Below are 24024 nucleotides of genomic sequence, written 5' to 3'. Positions count from 1 at the left end.
GAAAGTTGAAGTGCAGAATGTTTTCCTTTGCCAGTTAATTGATGAGAAGCGTGGCAAGGCGGAAGCATTGATCGCAGTCAAATTTTTTTCCTCCGGTACATCTGTCACAAGTGAAATTTTGTACAATGCCATCACACAAGATGCTTGCGAAAGTATTTTGCCTAATATTTATTCAGTAATGGCAGACACGACGGCGGTCAATACTGGTAAAAAGTCAGGGGTTAACAAACGTTTAGAATACAGTAAAATCTTCAGAAGGTCAATTAAAAAATGCACAAACAAATCGAATGGTTTGCTGAACAGAAGGAAGTTACCAAAGGACAAAACGACGATTTTAGAAGCGATCAAATGTGCATGCTGGTGTTGGCTTGTTCTACATTTATGGATGTACCACACAATTTGAAGCATCTTTTGATTTATAAACAAGAAACCATATGTAACTCATATTGCAACATGCGTCATGTGCGCCCATGATGTACCTCCATCTTTCTGGAGGTCGATTGATAACAGTAATCGTTCCACTGAGCGACAAATCGGAAAGCTCAAAAATGTTATAGGAGAACGAATTAGTGATGAAAGCAACCGACGTGCCGATTTGCGACTTCGTGCATTTTTGTGCAACAAGGAATGATAGTGCTTATTATAGTACCGGTAGCGTTGTTTGCTGTTAAAGAGTGATGTTGTTATTAGAACGATCAGTTAATACAGGCAATAGAATGAGAGAAATGTGAACGTCCAGAAATGTAAGCCGGTTTTGCAAAACATGGTTCAGATATACAGTACTGCAAGATTAACTGTAGACATCATTAGCAAGTTTAACAGTATTGATTTCGTACCAGTATCAATTTATCTCTGCAAATTCTCAGCTTGCATTACGAATACAATTGCTAAGTTTGCAACAGAACAATTACCTCGACACCGTTAAAGAAGTATTACAAAAAATAACTTATTTAGGAGCAAAACAAGTACCGTGCATCATAAGTTGTAAAAAAACGTTTTTTTTGATATAATTTGTTTTGCGGCGAAGATACGGCAATGAAGTCTCTTAAGAAGGAATAGGAAAGCTGCCCTTGTTTCGTCTTCGTCGGAACTTTCCAAGTTATCCAAATGGGTCTCACTCTCAGCTTTCATTATTTTTCCTTTTCTTAGCTTTGTAGCAGTAATGCAAGGTAAATTTGTAGCAACAGCTCTACTGACCGAAAAAATTAAACTTATAGCAACACCTTGTGTATGCGAAATATCGTTTTTTTCGATATAATTCGCTTTGCGGGGAAGATACGGCAATGAAGTCTCTTAGAAAGGTATAGGAAAGCGGCCCTTCTGCGCATTTTGACACCAATTTTGTCTCTCTACCATGTTCCGTTACCGAGTTACGGGAAATCCCCTATTTTTAGCCCCACACGAATTTCGACCACGCGGTGCCACATCTAAGTGACGTCATAATGGAATAAAAATTACATTTTTCAAATCAGTGTCAAAAATCCCATCATACGCAAACCCAAACGTTTTTAATTTCGAAAGTGTGGAAAAAATGAAACACCCTACATACCGGTAGTCTACTTGATGACTTTTTGAAACAGGTCTGGTTTTTTATGGTTTTGATGAAGAAAGGTGCCAGACTACTTTTCTAAATCTTAGCATCGTAAATTTTTTCAAATTGAAACTAATCAAGTTCAAATATTTCAGATTAAATTTAATTTCTAGTGGTCTCCAATAAAGTTTGCATGACATAATTTATTTAATTTTCAGTAAAATGATGACTGGATTTTTGTAATGTATATACATATGTTATAACATGTTGAATGCAGTGAATTCTTGGATGCTGTTTTTCTCAGTATTGAACTTTTCCCTGACAACTGCACAAAAATATTCTCGTTTTCAATTAAGTGAGTTTCGAGTTGGAGGTGTAGTGTCTAATTATGAAGCTGCAGAGACAGAATGCTCTAAGGACAAAGCAGTAATCGCTTCATTAAAGACTAAAGAGGTGACAGTTGAAGTGAGAAAATTTATTGCAGCAGAAATTAAAAATGGATTAGCCAGTGAGTATTGACAAGGTTTTTACTTTTTTTGCATTTGGTTTTCATTAGCCTATTCAGTCTTCATTTGAGCTTTATATACATATTGTGCTATAGCAATTAACCAAGGGTTTATTGGTTTACTCTTTTAGTCTAGTAATCCAAGGTATGTCAAACAGACCATCTTCATTAGGTTGATGAATACTTGACTAGTAGTGATACAATCACCATTGATGTAGATTTAAGGTGGGTGTGTTTGACACTTCCACTCAAAATATTGTGCCAATGTTTTGTGTGTGTAAGCTGTATAGTGTATAATAGGGTGTGACAGCCGCCCCATGATTTTTAAAACTTGGTTTCACAGAGCCTACCTTTTTTTTGGTGGTGAGGTTATACCTGTATAAGATTCCTGTAAAGTTTCAAAAAAATTGGTCAAGGTTTAAAGGTGGCCCGTGGCCACTAAAGTTTTTGGGGGTGCGCGATGCATTTTTAGGGGCGTTTTTGCTATATCTCAGCTCGTAGACATGATAGAAGGTCATGCTATAGCTCAATCGATGCAGTATAGGCAAGTTTATATCAAACTTGTGAACAAATGTTTAGTCTAAAATGTTTAGTTTTTGAGTTATTTGAGAAAAACCTGTTTTTTGCATATTTGTGAGAAAAATGTTCTTAGCACCTTTTCTTCTTCGGTTAAAACACATGGAAAATCAATGAAATGATGAACTCACATGTTTAGTTAATGTTAAACAAAATCACAAAATACATTTGAGAGCAAGGAACAGCGATGATAAAAATCACAATGTAAGAAACCAACACCGAGATGGATGTATGTATTGTTTACGCTGATTGGGCATAGAATTTCTGCTGTTCTCAACTACTTGAAGAATATTTTGAAATGAAACTTCTGTCTTAGTAGTGTCTATAAAGTCTTGGCACAGTTTGACACCCCTTTCTGCTGCATCATTAACAACACAAAGATTTGAAACCTGTTTCTTTGCTTCACAGTAGCTGCCGTTCTGGCACCAATCGACAACACCAACACTTAAAAAGGTCGTGTCAATCCTCAAGATTCTGAAGAAGCTCCAAGAATCTTCTCCAACAAAGGAGCTCAAGTCATCTGTTGGTTTTGTAGCAACGGAAGGAAAGGAGGGTTTGCCAAAATCAATTGCTTCTCTTTTCAAAGAATGTCCAGGATCTTCGAAGCTTGTCAGCTTTTGAACAATTTTCTGCTTTGTCCCGTCAGACACACTGCTATCGAAAAGGGTAAGGGGGATAACTTCTTCATTAAGATATCACATGTGCCCCTTTAGAGCTTTAAGAGCTGCTTTGGCCATACTGCTTTCGATTTATTCATACTCGTTGACGTTGATAAGTTCTAGGTACGTTGCAAGGAGCAGAAGTTGACACAAAAGTGGTTAGCCACCATGGCACATAGGAATATACAACAAGCTGAACAAATTTTTGGATTTTCTTTAGCTGTTGCTTTGAACATATAAAACCTGCAGGAAGATCTCTAATAACTTTAGTGAGAAGAACGATCTTGATGCAGTATAAAATCTTGGCCATCCATCTGGCGTGGTGACAAGCACCCGGATGTACAAAAACCTCCAAAGGTCTCAGCTCCCTCACCAAGATGCAAAAGCACTAGTTTGACTAGCTCCTCATAATCATCCATCACAAATCCCTGTGCTAGGGCATCATAGCAGATCTTCACAATCATCCCCTTCTTGATCCTCATATCTGCTGGCCATCGCTCTGATGGTAAGATGGACTCGCCTAGTCAAGCCTGAAGACAACATCCAGTTTGGGACACTTCTATCAAAGCTCAAAATAAAAGACATCAGTGAAGTCCTCCAATTAGGCAGACTGAGATGGCTTGGTCTCGTTGAGCGCAGCTCAAGCTGGACCTCACAGGTCAGATGTGTTAACATCGCAGCACAGCGGGGTCAAGGTAGACCAAAACTTTTTTGGGAAGAACTTGTAAAACATGACCTTGTAGCCCTGAACATGAACTCTGTCAACCCAATAAATGAGGTGTGGAGGGGAAGACTTCGTTCTCGACAGACAGGCCACACCCTCGACATGAGGATTAATTCATGGCCTGTATAATCAAAATTGGTTGATGATGATGATCTTTAAACTGTGACATAGCATGTAATATAAATTAGCCCTTACCACCACAAAAATTGCCCTAACAGTAAACACAATGTTAGTGTTTAGTTTCTATGCTTCTAACAAAACAAAACATAAGGTAACTTAGGTTTAAACTTTGAAGAGTTACATCTTCTGTACTTCTCCAGGTGTTCCTAAGAAGAAAAAAAAAGTGAAAATGATAAAATATTCAATTCATATGTAACAATTTTTCACAAAATTTGTGCAAAAAACAGGTTTTTCTCAAATAACTCAAAAACTAAACATTTTAGGCAAATAGTTTCTTCACAAGTCTAATACAAATTTGCTTATTCTGCATCGATTGAGCTATAGAACGACCTTTTATCATGTCTAGGAGCCGAGATATAGCAAAAGCACCCCTAAAAATACATCGCGCACCCCCCAAAAACTTTAGTGGCCACGGGCCACCTCTAAACCTTGACCAATTTTTTTGAAACTTTACAGGAATCTTATACAGGTAAAACCTCACCACCAAAAAAAAGGTAGGCAAATTCTAAAAAGGTCAGGGCGGCTGTCACACCCTAGTGTATAACTGTATATATATAATTGTGATTGTGTGTTAATGTAATCATGTGTGAGTGATACGAGGTTCATATAAATTTTGAAGTGGTAATTTTTACACACTGATCGACATGGTTGGGATTAAACAGCATTGTTTTGTGTTAGAGTTTTGTTCTTTGGCCAGGACTAAAATTTTCTAAATCAAGAGTTTTTGTCTTAAACCACTGTAAATTTACTTGCTGTCGTTCTTTTTATGAGAGTGAGGGTTAAGGTACTATATAGCCAACCAATTTTTATGATACCAACAAGTTGTTGTTTATATTTGTTACTTTTTTTGAATGTCTTGATGATTGTGAAACCTGTGTAGAGGTTGTTGGTAAATGTAGTGGTTCGTAATTATTCAATGTTATAAAAAGCAAAAAGATGAAGCAAATTAGCCACTCATGAATAACTAAAGCTAATAATGGAACCAGAGAAATACCGTACTAAGTACAAGTGGTAAAATAGTATTAAGAATAATATATTGGTTGTATTTGAATAAAAATAATAGCCTAATTTGTCATCTGCCAACAGCAGCATGATTATCTGATGGCCTACTAGTGTTCGTGATATACACATATGTTATTCTCTACTTTGATGTAACCACTCTTATGTTTCTCATCAGTCGAGTGTAGCAAAAATTGACAGCGATAGACACGTGTTTTGCCCATGAAGCTGGGCTCATCAGTATCGCACCACTAATTCATGCCACATAGTTTTCAACCGCTGCTTTTGTTCGCTGCTTTTGGTTGAGAACTATGTGGTATGAATTAGTGGTGCGATACTGATGAGCCCAGCCTCATTGGCAAAACACGTGTCTATTGCTGTCAACCCTTGCTAATTGCTATACTCGACTGTTGAGAAACACATGTTTATGAAAAAGTCTTGATGGCTAGTGTGGAGGCTACACCAGTGTGGTTAGCGAAACACAATGCTCGCTGTTCTATAGTGAGTACTGAGTAGTCAGGTAGTGCTGACGCCAGGAAGATCGCTCCTTCTCAACAATAACCACTCTTGTTACACTTATACTCACTTGATTTAAAGACAATAAATACTGCTTGTTGAGATATGCATGTTCAAAAAGCATTGTAGTTTTGCAATTTTAATCTTTCTATTGGTGTCAATGTGTGATTTTTGTTCTATTTCCTGTTGGTATGTCATTCTTCTTGCCTGTGATATAGCGGTCAATTTTTACTGCCAATGCATTGCAGTCATTAGACCAGGGGTTCTCAACCTTTTCTGAGTCATGCCCCCCCAGACTGTGGCTCTAAATGACCGTGGCCCCCTTAAGTGAAATAAAAATGTAATTGAAGCGTTTAGAACGAAAAGTGACGAAGTCACATTTTCACTCGAATTGAGTTAAGTACAAAAACGTATTGTTTTCATTGTCCTTTGTCACCAGACACAAAAATATTTTGGTATGAAGTTTGCTAGGTCATCATTTTCGAATACAGGTTTTGAGCGGAAAGGTCATTTTTTCTTCTAAAAGTAACTAAGTCAGTTCTGACCAATAGCGTCGAGTCATTTAACCACGTGACATGATTTTTATATTGCTTTTTGATCGGGTTCCATTTTAGAGGACATAAACCAAAGTTGCCAGATGGCTTTTTTTAGGCCAAATTCCAAAAATCTGGCCTTTTTAAATTGCAGTTGGCTTAAAAAAATTGATGCAAACAAGGCCAGAAAATCTGGCCTTATTTGGCCCTTTTTATGGCTGCAAATTTTGACTGGTTAAAGAACCAATTTTATCAGAAACAGTTTTATTTTAATCATTTTTTTGAAAGGTTAAGGTATAGCCTATTCCCAAGTATTGAAAATGAGTAAGTATACAGTAAGTAAGGCATACTGATGATAAATTAAAGTGATAATGGTTTCTAGTTTTTCTGCTACTACAGTAATTTTTTATTAAACAGATTATGCAAACGAGAGAGAGAAACCTTTTATTTTGTCTGCTGAGAAAAAGAGTATACGGTACAAATATATTGTACCAAACGAACCGGTCATTATGCTTTGACAGTTAAATTATTTTTTGTTATGCTTGATCGTTAAATGGCATTTACAAAAAAATATTTTAATTAAGTTGTTAGCGTTTATTTAGCCTTAATAGAAGTAAATAAAAAATTTGGCCTTTTTTGGCCTTATTTTATAATGAATTTGGCCTTACTATAGCTTGAGTATCTGGTAACCCTGATATAAAGTCATTAGCTGGTTACCGGTTATTCAGACTGGGACACTGCCTCTGGTTTAGATAGGGTAGGTGAAGGATTGGGATCATTGGTAGTGTTAAAAACGGTAGTGTTTTTATCAGCTTTTAATTGTAGATATTTTGCAAATATGTGATCAAATACCGGTAGTATTTATAGGCCTACTGCTTTCGAATCAAATTCAGCAGTCCACAGGTCCAGTTTGCAAGAAGTTTAGCAGTGCAGACTTCAATATTCATGGGACATGATTACTGATTAGGCTATTCGATGGAGTGTTGGTGCCAGCAGATAACGAAATGAAGTACACTTAACCGAAGATTAAGTAGCCTATTAGATTGGACTATTATTTTTAGAACTTATTCTGTAAAGGTCCTAGCCTATCTATCAGTCTTCTTTACTTCTATACTACACTACTAATGAAGGGAAGAAGGTTTTGAGAGTGTACCCAATTATTATTATGTAGGCTAGTCTAGTAGGCCTAACCCAATTATTATTCTACTGTACATTGCCAATGAAGGTGGAGAAGTCTCTGTACTTTACCTGTACTTCAGTGGTCATGTAGGTCACGCAGTAAATCTTGGAAGGCACAAAACAATACAAATGTTTGCTAACTTGCTTGTACAAGATAATAAAGTTTTTCAGATGACCAGGCAATTTTAGGAGTAGGGTGTCAAAAACTGCTGATAACTAAAAAAATATACCACATAAAAATGTCATTTTATTACTAAAACAAAAATGAATAATTTTTAGGAAAAGTCATAAAACTTCAGCTAATTTGAGCCAGTAACTTTTATGTAATCGATGAAAGTTTTAAGTATGGACGGAACCCATCCACCCGTTAGTCCGAATAGGGTTAAACAATGATATTGTTCAAGGGCAGTGCTATTTGCTTATTCGCTAAATTTTGTATAGTCGCTCTTTGCAAAAGTGCTTAAGTCCATCATTTGTGTCTAAAAGTGCCTAAGTGCCAATTTTGAAGAAAAGTGCATAAGTCCAAAAAAGAATATGATCAATATTTTTTGACAAGTTCAACTAAAAAATCAATTAATAGTGCAATCAGAACTAGGTTGGGGTTGTAGACACTGACATATGGTAAAAAGAAAAAAATCTTTTAAATCTTGATTTTACAATGCAATTGAAAACTGTATATGTCAATATCTCCTTAGTAGTATTTTGTGACTTAATCACTTTTCGTTCTAAACGCTTCAATTGTTTAAAGAACAACAAACGAAACAAAAATATCACAAACCCACGCCAATGCTTTCTTTTTCGTAATAGACTAGGCCAATAACTCAATCGTATCCTTGATTGTTACGTTACAATCACAAAAGATGATGCAACATGCAGTGAGATAGAACATAAGATGAAAAAACATGCGTCTAGCTAGCTTTACGATACTAACACCTACATGAGTGCTTTTTGTGTCACAATTCCACGTTTCTGTCAATTAATCATTTTATAATTCATTAATGAAAGTTTTTATCGTGGCCCCCCTGAGAACGCTCTGTGGCCCCCTTAGGGGGCCGAGGACCACGGTTGAGAACCCCTGCATTAGACTGTGTTGCTATCAAGAACAGTCAGTGGAAATGCGGGTTGCGGGATGGCGATACTACTTTTTCAGAGAAGGGTGCATTAAATAATATAGGTGCTCGGTGTTCTTTTCAGCATAAATGCTATTCTTGACTTGCTCAATATTAAATTAATATTTGTTTTCTAAATCAATCCATGCTTTCTAAACAACAAAATTTCAAAATAGCTTACAGCTTTAATTTATCAACTTACCGTAGCAATAGTGTTGAGTATTTTTACCTGTTCAAAGCAGTTAGGCAGCAGTATAAAGAAAGATAAATCCATCAAATAAGCTACTGTTGTGAATTGTGCAACATCATTAGTTTATCTAAGGCAGAGATTCTTAACGTGGGGTTTTCAAACCCCCAGAGGTTTGCATGGAAATTTCTAGGAATACTTGGATGGCAGTTAAGTTGTCATGTGTTGCAATTGTCTAACATCCAAAACTAGAGAAAAGGGGGTCTGCTACTATTCGGCGAGTTTCCTATTCGGCGACAGCCTTTTTCGGCGAGTTCCCTATTCGGCGATTTTTTGAAAATCCAACGACGCCTTCTGTAAATTCAAAGATTGAATATTATTTAATATTCAGACATTGAATCAATGTAAATATGAACGGTTAGGCTAATTGGCTTCTTTGAACAAATCGAATGGCTTTTGTAAATGTTTCTCAGGTACAACTTATAGCCTACCTGGTCAGCAAAAGTTCCCTTTTGTACATGATTTCAACGTCTGGCGACGTTAAAACGATGTAATTGCCTTTACATTACATTCAAAAGTTTTGTTGACATCAAAAATTCTTTGAATGTTTTGAGTTACAGCATCGTTTTGTGAAAAAGGTTTTTTGATGTAAAATATGAATTATATAGGCTGCTTTATATATTTGAAATATCTTATAAAATCAACAAATAGCTTATTTAAAAAAATGAATGACATGTCGAATGACATAAACATGACGCAAAGAAGGTGGATGACTTAGGATACATGTCAATTTTATGTGAGCAAGCATTTTAATTTAATAGTTCAAACATTTTTTGTCGTCGCCAAATAGGGAACTTGCCGAATCGGACTCGCCGAAACGTAGGGGTGCTGAATCGGACTCGCCTATTCCGGAGAAAAGGGTGCTGATTGAAAATAGTGCCTACATTTAACTAAATTTTCGTTATTGTGATGCAACAATGCGAAATACACGGGTTTACCAGAAAGCTTACATTTGAGTGTGCGACAATGCGTGTGTAATGATTTGCCGGCTGATTCCTCTTCATGGTGCAATTCTTGTGCAGTTCACTCTTGGATTTTCGTAGTAAAGGACGTGAATAGAAGTACTGTTCTGTGACGTTCTGATGTATCACACGTGTAAGGGCGTAAGGTTGCTTCACAGACAGTGTGCTGAAACCATTGCAAAAAAATCATAGTTAAGTGTAGAGCTATGGCAATAACATCAACTTACCATTGAGATTTAATTTAGTTACAGCAGGTATAAGAAATTCAGGTAACTAAGATTTTTTGTAGGAAGACTAACTAACTATTAACAATTTTAAATATAGGCTACAAATAGGAGAGAGAACAGAACCCTGCTGTGAAGGTGGGTGTACACCAAGGTTCTGTCCTCTCTCCTCTAATTTTTGCTATTGCGATTGATGTGATTACCGAATGTGTACGAGAAGATTCATTGATGGAGATACTATACGCGCATGATTTGGTTTTGTTGAGTGACACAATAAAAGACCTGAGAGAGAAGTTTGAGAAGTGGAAGGAGTCGCTTCAATGCAAAGGTATGCGTGTCAACATCAAAAAGACAAAGGTCTTAATAAGTGGTACGGAAGGGGAAATCACAATGAGAAAAATTTACCCTTGTGGCGTACATACGTGGAATAAGAGTGATGGGAAATTATGTTATGTGTACGAAATGTAGAAAGTGGGTACAGGGAAGATGTGCAAAGATGAAGAGAGTGACATGCAGATCCGCAGATGGTTTTGAATGTAAAAGATGCAAGAAGATTGAAGAAGGAATGGTTGGCCCTGTTGAAAAGCTGAATGACAAAGTTGAATCAGTGAATGCCTTTTGATATCTAGCAGATAGATTGAATGCCAAAGTGGTTGTGAAGCGGCAGTGACTGTGAGAGTAAGGTTTCGTTGGGTGAAATTCAGAGAGTGTCGAGAGTGATTATGTGGTAGAAGATTTCCGTTGAAAATGAGAGGAAGAATTTATACTAGTTGTGTGAGATCTGCCATGCTGTATGAAAGTAAGACATGGTGCTTACGGGAAAACGAATTGGCGATTTTAAGAAGAACTGAGAGAGCGATGGTGAGAGCAATGTGTGGTGTGAAGCTGATGGACAAAAGGAATACTGAAGAACTTATGAACTTGCTTGGGTTGAATCAGAATGTTAATAAGTTAGCGAAAGCTAATGAAGTGAGGTTGTTTGGGCATGTTTTGAGAAGGGATGAAGATGATGTTTTGAGAAAAGCGCTGGAGTTGCAAGTGGATGGTCGCAGAAAACAAGGAAGACCCAAGAAAACGTGGAAAAGGCAAGTTGAGGAGGAAAGCAGTAAGGTGGGCTTGACAAGAGAAGACGCGTTAGACAAATCGATGTGGAGGCAAGGTGTAAAGGCGATTGCCGCACCTGGAGGTGAATCCGGTCACTCTCGGTAACGGGGATATCACCGGATTTAAACTGGACTACCACTACTACCTACTACATTATTGTATACAAATTAAACTTTAATTTCCTTCAAATAGTTATGCCCTCATCAGCAAAAAAAAGATAGTATTATGAAAAACTACAGTCAGTATGGATTCACTGCACCGTTGAAAAACAAGGTTATGAATTTCTGCGGTGTGTTATATGTTGCAAGGTTTTATCTATGGAGTGCATTAAGCCTTCTTTTCTCAAACACCTTCTACACAGTTGTCACCCAAATCTTAAGAAATAAGAGTGACTGTTTTCTTCAAGCAAAGAGAAGATGGATTAAAGCAAGCACACCTTGATCGTTCGGGGCATTTTAGTCAACAAAATGAAGTCGGGTTGCGTGCATCATACATGATAGCACTGAGAATTGCTAAAAAAAAAGAATAGATCTTACAACATTGCAGAGAAATTAATCGTCCCTTGCTGCAAAGATGTAATTCGCTGCGTTGTTGAATGTGATGCTGAGAAGAAGGTTACATTAATACCCCTTTCAAAAGATACTGATCATCAACGAATGGTAGATATGTCTGATGATGTCAAACAACAAGTGATTGCGGAATTAAAGGAGGCACCTTTAGGAAAATTTTCAATCCAGCTTGGTGAGTCAACTGATGTGGATGCTTGTGCGCAACTCGAGTTGTTTGCTCGATACATCAGTGGTGGAGATTTCAAGAAAAATTTCTTGTTCTATCATACCATAGATTTGACAACAATAGGTGAAGACATTTTCAATATAAGGTCTCAAATTTATTTTTGAGAGAGAGAAGGGGTGTCATGGAATAACGTATGTGGGTGCACAACTGATGGAGTTCCATCAATGCTTGGCCGTCGATCAGGGTTTCGAGAACAAGTGGTAGAGAAAAAGTCGAAAAAAAAGCATCTTTATTGTATGCTTCATAGATATGCTCTGGCATGTAAAACTCTACTATCCGAGTTATGATTAGTACTCGATGATGTTGTGCATTTGATAAATACCATCAAATCAAATTCCAGGGGAATGTGATAAGAAGAGTAAAATCACTAAAAAAGAAGCTTTCTGAAGTCTTCAGACGTGATAACAAGACAAAGTCAGTTGAATTCATTCAGAAACTTAGACAGCCGATAGCTTCAGCAGAGTCTGGCCTATCTCTCTGATATATTATCATGGCTCAACATATTGAACTTGTTTCTCCAGGGGCGTTTTCATGCAGTGATTGATTTCATGGACAAACTAAGGTCATACATCATGAAAGTCGATCTCTGGGAAAACAAGATCAAAGATGGATATTTGAGCATGCGTGAAAACCTTGATGAGACACTTAATAGAAACAAAATCACTGAAAATCTAAATGTTACATAACTTGTCCAAGCACACCTAGTTTCTCTGAGAATGGAGTTGCAGTCTTACTTCCCCGAATTGAGTACAGTATAATCAAAATTGATTAGAAAAAAAACGTTCATCGTGAATGTGCGATCTCTTCCAGATAGCATTCAAGGAAGAATTCTTTGAGTCGACTTTGTTGCAAAAGATGTATTTGAAAGGCTCACCCTGACCGAATTTTCGACGAAGATGAGTTTATCTGATGTTGTTTTGAACTCTTTGCTGATATTCCCCAATACTTACCTCTGTGAGCAAGGATTTTCAACGCTGTTAAACATAAAAGCAAACTTCGATCACGGGCTAATGTGGAACATGACTTGCGTTTGTACCTTTTTAATACCACTCCTAGAATTGAGAAACTTGTTTACAACAAACATGTAGAGCCTTCGCACTAAAGTTCAGGATAAAGTGTTTGAAGTAAATATTTCTTTTAATATCACTTTCCATACCATTAAAATTTGTTAGTTACTAACTGTTAGTTAATATTCTTACTACTTAATAATGAAGTCTTAATTTAAACAAGGGACCTTTAATTTGGTGTTAGCTTATTGTGGGTTCTGGTTAGTTGTTTTACTACTCAGGGGGTACTAAACCAGAAAAAGGTTAAGAACCCCTGACCTAAGGGTAGCCGTGGATGACTGGACGTCAAGGTAGCATTACTGGATGAGTCAAGTAATGAGGGTTATATGTTTAAACTTGCACTATGATGATAGACTATGGGTCAATGACGCAAGAGTCTACACATAGCAATGGTAGCTGTTGACTATTGTGCAATCAAATGTGATTTTCCGATTGTCTTAAACATTTCTCTTATCATTAATGATACCACGCACACTTTAATTGAATGTCTATGCACTGTTTTATCATATTTATTTTTTTAGTCATCGTATAATTTTTTGCTTTTACATGTAAGAAATATACGGTATTATATTTGTACTAATGATTTTTGGTTTTATTTTCAGAACCTTATGCATTTTACATTGGCTTGAAACGGATCGCACCACACAATAAATCTTCATCATTTCAATGGATTGACGATAAAACTTTATTGTCTCTCAGTTATTCAAATTGGCAAAATACTTTTCCAAACAATGATAATGCTGATTGTGTATTAATGGGCTCCATAACAGTTGACGATCCTTTGTTAAAATGGAGAGACTTACCATGCGTTTCTGAAGCAAGGTTTCTATGTGAACGTGTTCCTGGTGAGATTTGAAGAGTTGAAAATGTTGATAGTTTTATTAACAAGTCAAAAGAAATGCTCATTAGTTTTGTGACACACAGCTGTCATTTTCTGTACTAACGTTAATCAGTTTAAAAGGAATAGACTAATAATAATCATTCATAACAACTGCCTGACTAGACTACATATTAGAAGCGTACCATGAAGGAATAGCACAAAAGCATCTGTCATCTGTTCCTATTAAACTGAATAAAACTTACTGCACCAGTGTCGTTTTAATTTTGCTTCAATAACCATAAGACATTTAAATAATGTTGCACTTGCAACAGCAAATAATTTAAAAATGGAATCAAGAGTGCAATAATATCAGTAGGCTAAACTTTTTCAGAAAACATAAGAATAACCCCAGATGGATCATTTCATCGTTTCAAGGCTGCTGAATATTTTTTTGGTCCGACTGTTGAAAGCTATGCTGACGCTGAGGCGGACTGTGTCTCAAAAGCTGGAAATTTGGCAATTCTTTCTGAGAGGGAAACATATGATTTTGTAGTGAAAGAAATTGAACACTTAAACTTGGATGGTATGGGTATTTTTTATCGCGTGTGGTCTGATTCTTAATCGTTCCAAATCGTTGAATCGTTCACTGCCTCCTAATTGTTCCATGTAAATTCATTTGATTTATTTGTATTTGCATCAGACTCAAGATGGTCCATATTACAATCACACCTAAAATGTAAAAACAGAGCAAATACTCAACTTCGAAGAGCTGTGTCATAATGTACCATATCAGTTACAAAGATTAATAGTAACAGTCCGTTCGCATTAGTTCATAAATCTATTGGTCGAAAGATAAAATAATTTTTTACGAATAGGCCTAACAGCTTGAAAAGTTGTGGTATTGTTATTAACTAAAGCAGAGGTGATGCTGCATTGTCTCTGCAGATGAAACAACATTCTGTAACAATTATTGTATCCAACGCGCAAGCGATTACTGCTAAATAATAAAAATAGTTACATCATGGTTGACAGGCATTTGAAGGCATACAACACTTACAACAGGAACGAAACAACACAGTTTAACCGTTAATTGAACATTTAGAAAATCTTTCTTAATTAGCATAGCCTATTGCCAGAACAATATAATTACCGTATTTGTCGTTTCACGTCTTCATCGTTAGATAGCACGTCGTTAGTTATTATTCCTAAATGTTTCACAGAGGTCTCAAAGCAAATTCGTTTTTCAATTAAATATATGATCGGATTGAAGTCGAGTTTCAACATCTTGGATTTAAATAAAACACCAACAGTTTTATTGCAATTAAATATAATGTTGTTAGAAAGGGAATATTTGTGACAAACATTAATGAATTTACGGAGATCTTTAACACTTGATGTAAAACAACACAAATCATCAGCATGCATTAAATGATTAAGACAAGAATTGCTAATACAACAGCCAACAGAAAGACTGTTTAATTCGAATAAATCATTCATGTACATTTGTACAATGTAAAAAAAGTAGGGCTTAATATATTTCTCCTTTGCAACTTAGTAGACCACTATAATGCAATGATGAATGAACTGTTTCTTTTCTTGATATTATGACTAATTGACTATGAAGGCCAAGCCCAAGTCACGTTTTCACTACCAACTCTTTTGGCCACCAACGAATGACTGATGTTCGGCAAAGAAAGCATCATTACACACTATCAGTACAGTAACTCTTTTTTTTAGTTGCCCCATTTTCTTATTACATTGGATTGCGAAGAATTTCGCCGAAGAATGCGAGTGATTCCTTCAGATGGGCGAGTGGTGCATCTCTCGCAAATGGTTTTTCGAAGTGGCATGTAGGTGAACCGACAAACAGGGAAGGAAATGAAAACTGTGTTACTCTGGGCTGGCTGGAAATCTATGTCATAGATTATGATTGGAGAGACGTCGTCTGCTCTAGCGTTGCACGCTACATTTGTCAACTTGCCGATACAAATTCTGGCGGTATTGTGAATTTCATAAGCTTTGGCGACTATCGATATTATTTTGGACCTCCTGTAAAAAACTTCATTGTTGCCGAAGACAGGTGCAAAAGTCTTAATGCTACAATAGTCACGATCAAAAACGAAACAGTACAAGAATTTCTTCTCAGTGAAATTGGGAAAATAAACTTCACCTGTGAGTAACTTTCGTTAACCAGCACGATATTTTGTCCTTTTTACTTTATAATGAGAACTTATTGAGAAGTTAGATTATTACGTTTATATCTGTTTTCAGGCGTCATCATACTAAGTAAAAATTGCTACTTTTGTCTTGACGGTGGAGTTTAACATCACTTAAGTTATATTGATATGTGTTTAACCGAGGCCGGTTTAACTTAACCTTGCCGAATTTTTGACTGTTTTATAAGTTGTGTACTGCACATATTGTAATTATGATTCAAAGTTGTTGATGAGGTTGATTGATCGATTTGTTTTAAAGTAAAGGGCTGCTATCAGTAACCAATAACCATAATACCAGGCTTTCATTAATAGAGCCCGGGTCTATAAATCCGCCACACAACTTTCAAACAAACGAATTTCCAGTTGCCCACTTGGCAATCTCTTTTAATAATCGGTGGTTCATCGATGGTTGTCTAATCGGTTTGGTGGATTAATCTTGATCTCTGCCACTGAATCGATAGATGTATTTCGGTACCCTGTCAGGCCACCTCAAAATCTTGTTGAAAATGATGAATCTGATTTCTGCTTGGTAGCAGAGGAATGGGCTCAGTGAAATAATGTACTACTGTACGGCTGCGCTGACTCTGTTTGCTTTGTAAAGCGCTCAGAGCAATACTTATCTGCCTTGGGTTTAGGTCTGCTCTATAAAGAAAACATTATTATAACACAAAGACAACTGACCTGAACCATGCACTCTTGTGATATGACATGTATGTTTAACTATTTGCTTATTTGCATATTTGCTTAACTTCAACTTTCTTGTGTCAACGCAGCTTTTCCTTTTTCGTTCTATCTCGGCTTAGAAAGGATCAACACCAATAAAAATGATTCTGCTTTCAAATGGATTGATGAGACACTCCTAACTGACACTCCCGGGGTATCCCAATGGCTCGAAGATAACCCAGACAACGAAGGCTTCAACGAGAATTGTGTTATAATGGGTTGGATTTATCAGTTGGACAGAAATTTTACCTGGCTTGATGTCAAGTGCAACACGCTTTCTCGATTTATTTGCGAGAAGTCGAAGCTTCGTAAGTGAAGTACAACTTACAACATTACATCTTGTTATACTTTACTGATGTTTCTTTTTACTGTTAAAGTCAAAGAAGTTATTTCGGTATTGTGAAGTAACAATACATAAAAATTAAGGGTCTGCTACTATTCGGTGAGTCCGATTCGGTGAGTTCCTAAGCTCTAACCCCTAACCCCAAACCCCTAACCCTAAAACGGCAATGATAATTAGGCTACGATACCCAATCATTTAAAAAAAAAATTGAAAAAATCCCCTGTTAAGGGATCGGACTCACCGAATCGGACTCATCGAAACGGGCCATTCCGAAAAATTAAAAAAGTTTACGAGACAGTACGATGGAACTGAGTGGCTAAAAAGTGAATTGAAGGACTTACAACACTCGACTTTATCCTATTGAATCTTCCCTACCCCAAGGACTGTATTATCAATAATTTTATACAACGGATAATGTTCATACTGTTGACTAGGTCAACTGTCCATTGTCAAAGTCCTAATTGATTGTAGTCAACTAATAAAAACTCTAAACTTGCAATCGGCCACCAAAGTAGGTAATTGTTCATGGTGTTAATTTTAGATAAAGTAAACCGGAAAAAGAATTTGTTTACATTTTTCCATAATTTGAATATTTACCAAACTGATCAAGGAAGTATTTGATAAGCCATCGCTCGTTTGACACGGACACGGTCGACCAATCAAGACTCTGCAGTCGACCAGTAGATCGGCCCCTTCTAACTTATTTGAATAAGGTTGCTGACAAATCCCTTGTGATAAGTGCTGAAACAGTAAGTTACTGAACCCTTTTTAATCTGACTTTGGCTGATGTTTCAATTCATATGATTAGGTCAAACCTGATTTTTTCTGCTTTTCTTGTGTTTTTAACTAATTTTCAATTGAAGTGTCATGTTTGCTTTACAGAAGACGCGCCTGTGTTCGATGTAAATGAAGTTTTGAAAATTATAGGTAAGAAAATGTTGAGGCTAACTTTGATCAATCATTTTCATCAGATTCAGTTATTATTTTTTCCATTTTTCTATAGTAGATGCTTTTATAGCAAGCGTTTGACAAGCAAAGTTTGATTCTACCAGAGCTACTACACGCATGTCATGATGTTGAATGATTTTTTTTTTGATTGTCCCAGAAAAAGATAGCTATTTCATTGATTAGGGTCTGGTATGGCTGGGAATCCGCTCATTAATGTTGTTACCATTTTAATCCTCATATCTATGAAAAGCGTTTTCAAAAGCTGGCAAATGAGCTTCTATTAGGTTGTTTTAACCCTTTGACTGCCACAAGCTTCACATTTTGGTAAAAACACGAATGTAAAGTGGTGGTGCAATTTAAATTTCAATATAATGCACTGTTTAAGAGCTCTTACCTCACTGTTATCCAATCTTTATTTCCTACCAGTGGAAGTGACCAGTTTTCTCCATAAAGAAATCGTTTTCACCCCTATTCTACATTCAATCTATCCATTCTACGTATTCATATCAATTCGGCATATCCATAGCCATATCAATTCTACCTACTGCAGTCAAGCCTTATCTACCTCGGCATTGTTGTTTCATCTGTTCATCTTGTCGTATTGCGGTTTTGTAAAGCCCTGTTATTAAAATCAATGCTTGGTGCAGACTGCGATAGTGACCATGTTCCAGCTGTCTGCTAAAGGTCAAGCTAAAGAGATGTACCTTACATTTATCTTACAATGAGTTTCCAGGCGCTGTATGATATCCTTTGAATCAGTAATTGGGCTTCTCTCTTGCACTGGCTTGACTGGGCGTGCAGTTGTTCTCTAATACGTTAGATTGCCTACCTCATTTTTTGTGTGCAATAATTACACCTTTTTTTATTCCCAGCTAGCATTCCACCCGGCTACCTTGCATCTGCAGCGATTGGATTCTTGGTGGCTGTATGTGTTGGAATTATAATCTTTATACAGAGAGAAATAACAATCATACGGTACGTTGCTGAAAAGCAAAAGTATTCTGTTATTGCTCACATCCTTTTGACTTGTCGTTAAAGACGTTGGGTTTAAAATGGTTTGTTTTATACTTTATAAGTTTGTTTCATGCGAAATGAATCGAATTAATTTAGTTATGATGCAAGGTAGGCTACTTAGTTTGTGCGATGGCGTCGTTGTTAAGGCGCTCGCTTTCCAATAATGCGAACTTGGTTTGACGAACGCGACTTTAAACTGATCATTGAAATACACCTCCACCTAACGTGCAATAAATAGGATGGGAAAGGTGGCCGAGAGAAAGGAACTGCTCAGTGCTCACCCTACTTCCACTGTACGGAAGGTTTAGTTCAAAGTACAATGAAAACCTTATCATCATTTCCCGTGCTCAGTAACTGAGTATGGGACCTTCACTTAATTAGTAGCTTTTGTAGCAATACAACAATGCATATGAACTTCTTAAAGTGAAAAGCGCGAAGCGTTTTTTGACTTTGTTATGCAATGTTGCTGCGATTATTTTTATCCCTTTGTCTTTTCACGTGCTGGTTGTTTTTGGTTAGTGATCATTAGTGAAAGATTCAACTTCCATCGACCATGCTTTTAGGAGAAAAATAAAGGCATACAAAGAAAAACAGCAACAACAAAAAGCATTGCTGGCGCAACCACAAGATGCGATAGGCTTGAGTCAATCGCCACGGCAAGCTACCTTCGTTGAGTCAACTTACTTTGAAACCATAGGGAACGTTGAATCAACTATCCCAGAAACTCCAGGAAATGTTTTATCAACTAACCCAGAAACTCCAGGAATCGTTGATTCAACTAACCCAGAAACTCCAGCAACCGTTGATGCAACTAGCCCAGAAACTCCAGCAACCGTTGATGCAACTAGCCCAGAAACTCCAGCAACTGTTGATGCAAGTAACCCAGAAACTCCAGAAAACGTTGATTCGACTAACCCAGAAGAGAACAGGTATGCTTAAAAACTATCTGAACGAATTATAATAATTGAAATATGACATTCTCTTGTCACTGTCATGCTTGCGTAATTTACCGCAACAGACACAAATTGTTTTAATAGGTATATTGATCGGTATTACACTCAGTAGGCTACTATTAAAATTTTGTTACAAAAGGTCTATTATTACATTCTTCTTCTTCAATTGCCTTGCCTGAACCAGGCATCGACGGCCTCAGATGAATAATTAGACCAAATGTTCCTATTATATATTGCATGAATGATTGTTTCTGTTTTGTCGTTAAATTGTTCCAGATGTGTTTGTCTTTGTCTGCCAGGTGCCCGCTTTCCAAAAATTTTACCAGTTAAAGAGAGATGCTCCAGTTTTTGCTTTCTTACTACATGGCCGAGAAATTTATATCATATTGTCTGGTTTTCATACTTTTTAACAGAGTTCTGGTTTGGTTCACTTGGTGTAGAATTTCTTTATTTGTTTTCTTTGCCAGCCATGAAATGCGTTGCATTCTACGGAAGCACCACATTTCAAAAGCATTAATCTTTTCTGCCATTTTTGTTGAAATATTACATTGTATGTATCTAATTAGCAAATGACGAAGGGATGTGTGCTAACTGCTAAAGAATAAGAAAATATCTTGAGTTTAGCTGTAAGTCTGATGGGATGAGTTCTGACCTTAATCCCAATGATTAAAGGTCGTCGGACCACTTAGCATGCGACAACTCAGCAAGTGCTCCAATTCAGCAATTACATTTCAGCTACTGCCAAGTCAGCAAATGTGATTTACGTGCTCACGTCGTACTAGCTTGGTCATCGCTTGCTAAACTAAGTTTGCTGACTTGTGACATGCCAAATTGTGGATTGCTCAATTGTTACTTACTTAGTTTCATCACTTCAGCCACTTTCACTAATTTCAGCCACTTGCTGACATGTTGCTAGCTCAGTTGTCACTTGCTCAGTTGTCGCTTGCTCAGTTCACAACTGCTGACTTGTAAGGGACTCATGATTAAATGTAGGAAACTAAACGATTAAAAAACATAGTCGTGCTAACGGGTAATTAATTTAGGTAGTAATTAATGGGTCGAAACTAAACTGATCGCTAAAATGACTCCCCCCCCCACCCTAAATAGACAATAAAAATCTGTTTTTTTAAAGAAATCTGATTTAAATAAAAAAAATCCAATTTTTTAAAAAACAAAATCGTGATATTTTTCGACCACGTTTATTTCAAACTAAAATTTGTTTTGAACAGTGTCTTTTCCCACTGAAATAGAGAAGTCTTTTTGATAATGTCAATGCAAAATTGTAAACATAATTATTTGCTCATTAAACAAAAATGATTTTGACCCAGGAGTGCGTCCAATGTTGTTTCCTGAGCTGTAAGCGCCCCTCGAAATTCTCATTTATTTCTACAAAGAGAAAAAAAAATACAACTCACATGTTACAAACAACTTTCTTTGTGAAAGCAATGTGGAGTGCTGTCCCAGTTTCACAATGTACGATGTCACGTTAAATAAACAGCTTATAAAAATGAAAATGTAAATTTTTTGTAAATTTTTGCAATTATCATCGATACTTTATACAGCATATTCTTGTTCATGTTTTTCAGAGTCTGATTGCTAGTGGGAAAAGATGAACTGCGAAGTATGGAGAACAAGACTATTGTAGTTTTTTGGTGCTTCCGAAATTGAGAGATAAATCTTTCTCATAAGCTGATCTCTATCAACATTGCCTGTTGATTGTAGAAAGTCGATATCCCAAAACATGCTATCGATAGTAGACCTAATTAGCGACATTGCAATAGCAAACAAATCACAAAGCAGCGCTATGCTGTTCCTGGTGACAGTTTACGCAAACGGTCGGTAACATCAATGATCCAAGCGCATTATTAACTTCCCTTTTGGTCAATAAGCTTACGAAGTGTGTTACCAGTATGCAGAGCAAGCAGTGTTTGTACATTTTTTTCACAACATCGTTGTTTAAATGACACCATCTGATGCAATTTTGACTTATTGCAAACGAATAGGTATCCCCTGACTTATTGCCTATAGCAGGGGTGGGAAACCTTTTTAACACAAGGGCCAGATAGAAAAATATAATGCTTACAGGAGGGCCGCACATCAAATAAGCACTAATTCATCAATTTCAGCAATGGAGTTTATCTTATTGAAATTTTGTACAAGGATGCCATCCTCCTGCAGTCAATTCAATTCAAGCTGGATTTCTACAAGCACAAAACTTATTTCACAGGTAGGCTACATGGGAATGAAAAGACGGTCATATCACCTTATGATGGTCATATCGGTCATTATCTTCATGACGGTCATATCTTCTTAAAGGGATACTAAAAGAAAAACTTGACTTGGCGATTGTACACGTTCTTTGTGTTTAACATGCTACCATAAAACGATTTTCAATAAAATTTTGCCCCATTGCGGCCTGATCAGCATTCCGTGCGTGCTTTTGTCAGAGCTTTCAAAACGGGAATGGGCGTGAGCAGCGAAGCGAGCGACTGTACAGTCTATGTCACTATAGACTAGCAATCAGCTGATCGAGCAATAGTTGTTACTGCCGGCGATTTAACTGTAGGCCATGTACATCAAAACATCAGACAGTTTGCTCAAAACATCAGATGTGGTAACGTGGCTTTTGTTATTGCTGTCGATAGTGACGTATTCTCGAGCAGTGTTTCCACTTTTTGGTCATTTTGAAAAAAAAAATAATAATAAAACATTGAACTTTGGGCCTTGCCAGTGCCATGAAAAACAAATTTATTTCGTAATTTTTTTGGAAATGTATTTTTGAATGTTCAGTTTACGCATTTTAATGCTTAATTCCCGATTGAAAATTTCATTTGGTATGGCTTTAAGCTTCGAAATTGTGTAAATCGAGATGAAAATAACCTTAATTTAAATAGCCTTATTTGGAGAAAAATAGCTGGAAGAAGATGAAATGCCAAAGAAAAAAGGCCGCATGTTTGGGCCGCACGTTTCCCACCCTTGGCCTATAGGTTCATAATTTCTGTCTCTTAGTCTGGTTCACATCAACTCAGGAACTTCAAATGTGCGAGTCGTGTTGATGTATTTATTGCAAAGATAGTTTTTACCCTTCCCTTTGTTGGAACCTATGTGCTCCATTTTCAATATGCTGTTCCTTTATTTGCAGTGAGCTTGTTATTGACAAAGCATTAATGTTGGAAACAAGACATGAAGTAGTAGGCCTAGCTGTTCCAAAGGCATTTCGTGTAGCGTAGCCTATTGAGTGAACTGTCCTTGCTGAGTGTTTCTCCGAAATAAAGCTGTGACCTGTTTAACAGAGTTCGATTTGTTTATGTGTTACATGTGTTATAATAAACTTTTTACGAAGCGTCGATGTAACGTTAACGTTTTCACGTTATGGATGTACGTTTTCATACATTTATAGCAAAATAGCGTGAAAAATATGTAGACCTGTGCACATAAAATTTTCATAAATGATGTTTTGAAAGAAAATATAGCCTTTAAGGCTACGTTAATTGTATGGTAGGACTAGGCCTACGCCTACTCCAGCGGTTTTTAACATTTATAGGGATGCTGAATCCCCACGACATTACCCAAGCTTAAGTTGAAAAATTAATGAACCAATTGCATTTATTTGTTAAGATGTGCAAAATTATTGGTCTTCTACGATAGACTACCTGATCACCAAACACAAAATTAAGTTTATTTGAGCGACACCTAGGTTTTTACTGATAACTTAGCTTGGTTTACCGGTCGATAGATGAACTAAAAGTTTTTAATCGAAATGTCAGAATGCACTTAGGCTAACTGGTAGCATTTTGGATAAAATGGCCTAAGTTGGATCTGTTACCGCAAAACAGCGGCCTATTAAACCTGTACCTTTACAGACTTTTCCTAGGTTTTATGCAAAAGTGTCCATTGCAAGCAAGCCGTAAGACTTTTAGTGTTATGGTTTGGTCAAGTGTTTGTGTTGAATATATAAATTTCAGAACACTTATCGAACCCCGGTTAAGAATCGATGGCCCAACCACACTTACTTTTTTTCTGCAGCAGAAACGAAAGTAAGCAGGTGATTAGTCAGAAAATATAGGGATACTAGTAGGACAAATGGTCATTTGGGG

General features: G+C 36.8%; 1 protein-coding gene across 1 annotated transcript; it reads left to right on the top strand.

Annotated features, from left to right (window-relative positions):
* The first annotated feature begins 1758 nt into the window (after positions 1 to 1758).
* Positions 1759 to 23274, top strand: LOC145764843 (C-type mannose receptor 2-like). The gene is made up of 9 exons (XM_082576528.1): positions 1759 to 2039; positions 13513 to 13755; positions 14122 to 14313; positions 15468 to 15902; positions 16720 to 16977; positions 17895 to 17939; positions 18833 to 18935; positions 19538 to 19903; positions 21514 to 23274. Exons 1-9 carry the CDS (start codon positions 1796 to 1798, stop codon positions 21518 to 21520), a joined length of 1893 nt encoding a protein of 630 aa, XP_082432654.1. The 5' UTR covers positions 1759 to 1795; the 3' UTR covers positions 21521 to 23274.
* Positions 23275 to 24024: the final 750 nt, after the last annotated feature.

Source organism: Aplidium turbinatum, chromosome 2 (assembly GCF_918807975.1).
Source record: "Aplidium turbinatum chromosome 2, kaAplTurb1.1, whole genome shotgun sequence".
Taxonomy (NCBI): domain Eukaryota; kingdom Metazoa; phylum Chordata; class Ascidiacea; order Aplousobranchia; family Polyclinidae; genus Aplidium; species Aplidium turbinatum.
Note: the sequence above shows the minus strand (reverse complement) of the source record. Positions and strands in the feature narration are given on the sequence as shown.

What these genes read in the sequence shown, in the direction of transcription:
- LOC145764843 (XM_082576528.1), top strand. Translation starts at nt 1,796, where the DNA reads ATGTTGAATGCAGTGAATTCTTGGATGCTGTTTTTCTCAGTATTGAAC. An exon ending in TCTATGTGAACGTGTTCCTG is followed by an intron (nt 13,756 to 14,121) that starts GTGAGATTTGAA and finishes AAACTTTTTCAG; the next exon opens with AAAACATAAGAATAACCCCA. An exon ending in TGAACACTTAAACTTGGATG is followed by an intron (nt 14,314 to 15,467) that starts GTATGGGTATTT and finishes TCTTTTTTTTAG; the next exon opens with TTGCCCCATTTTCTTATTAC.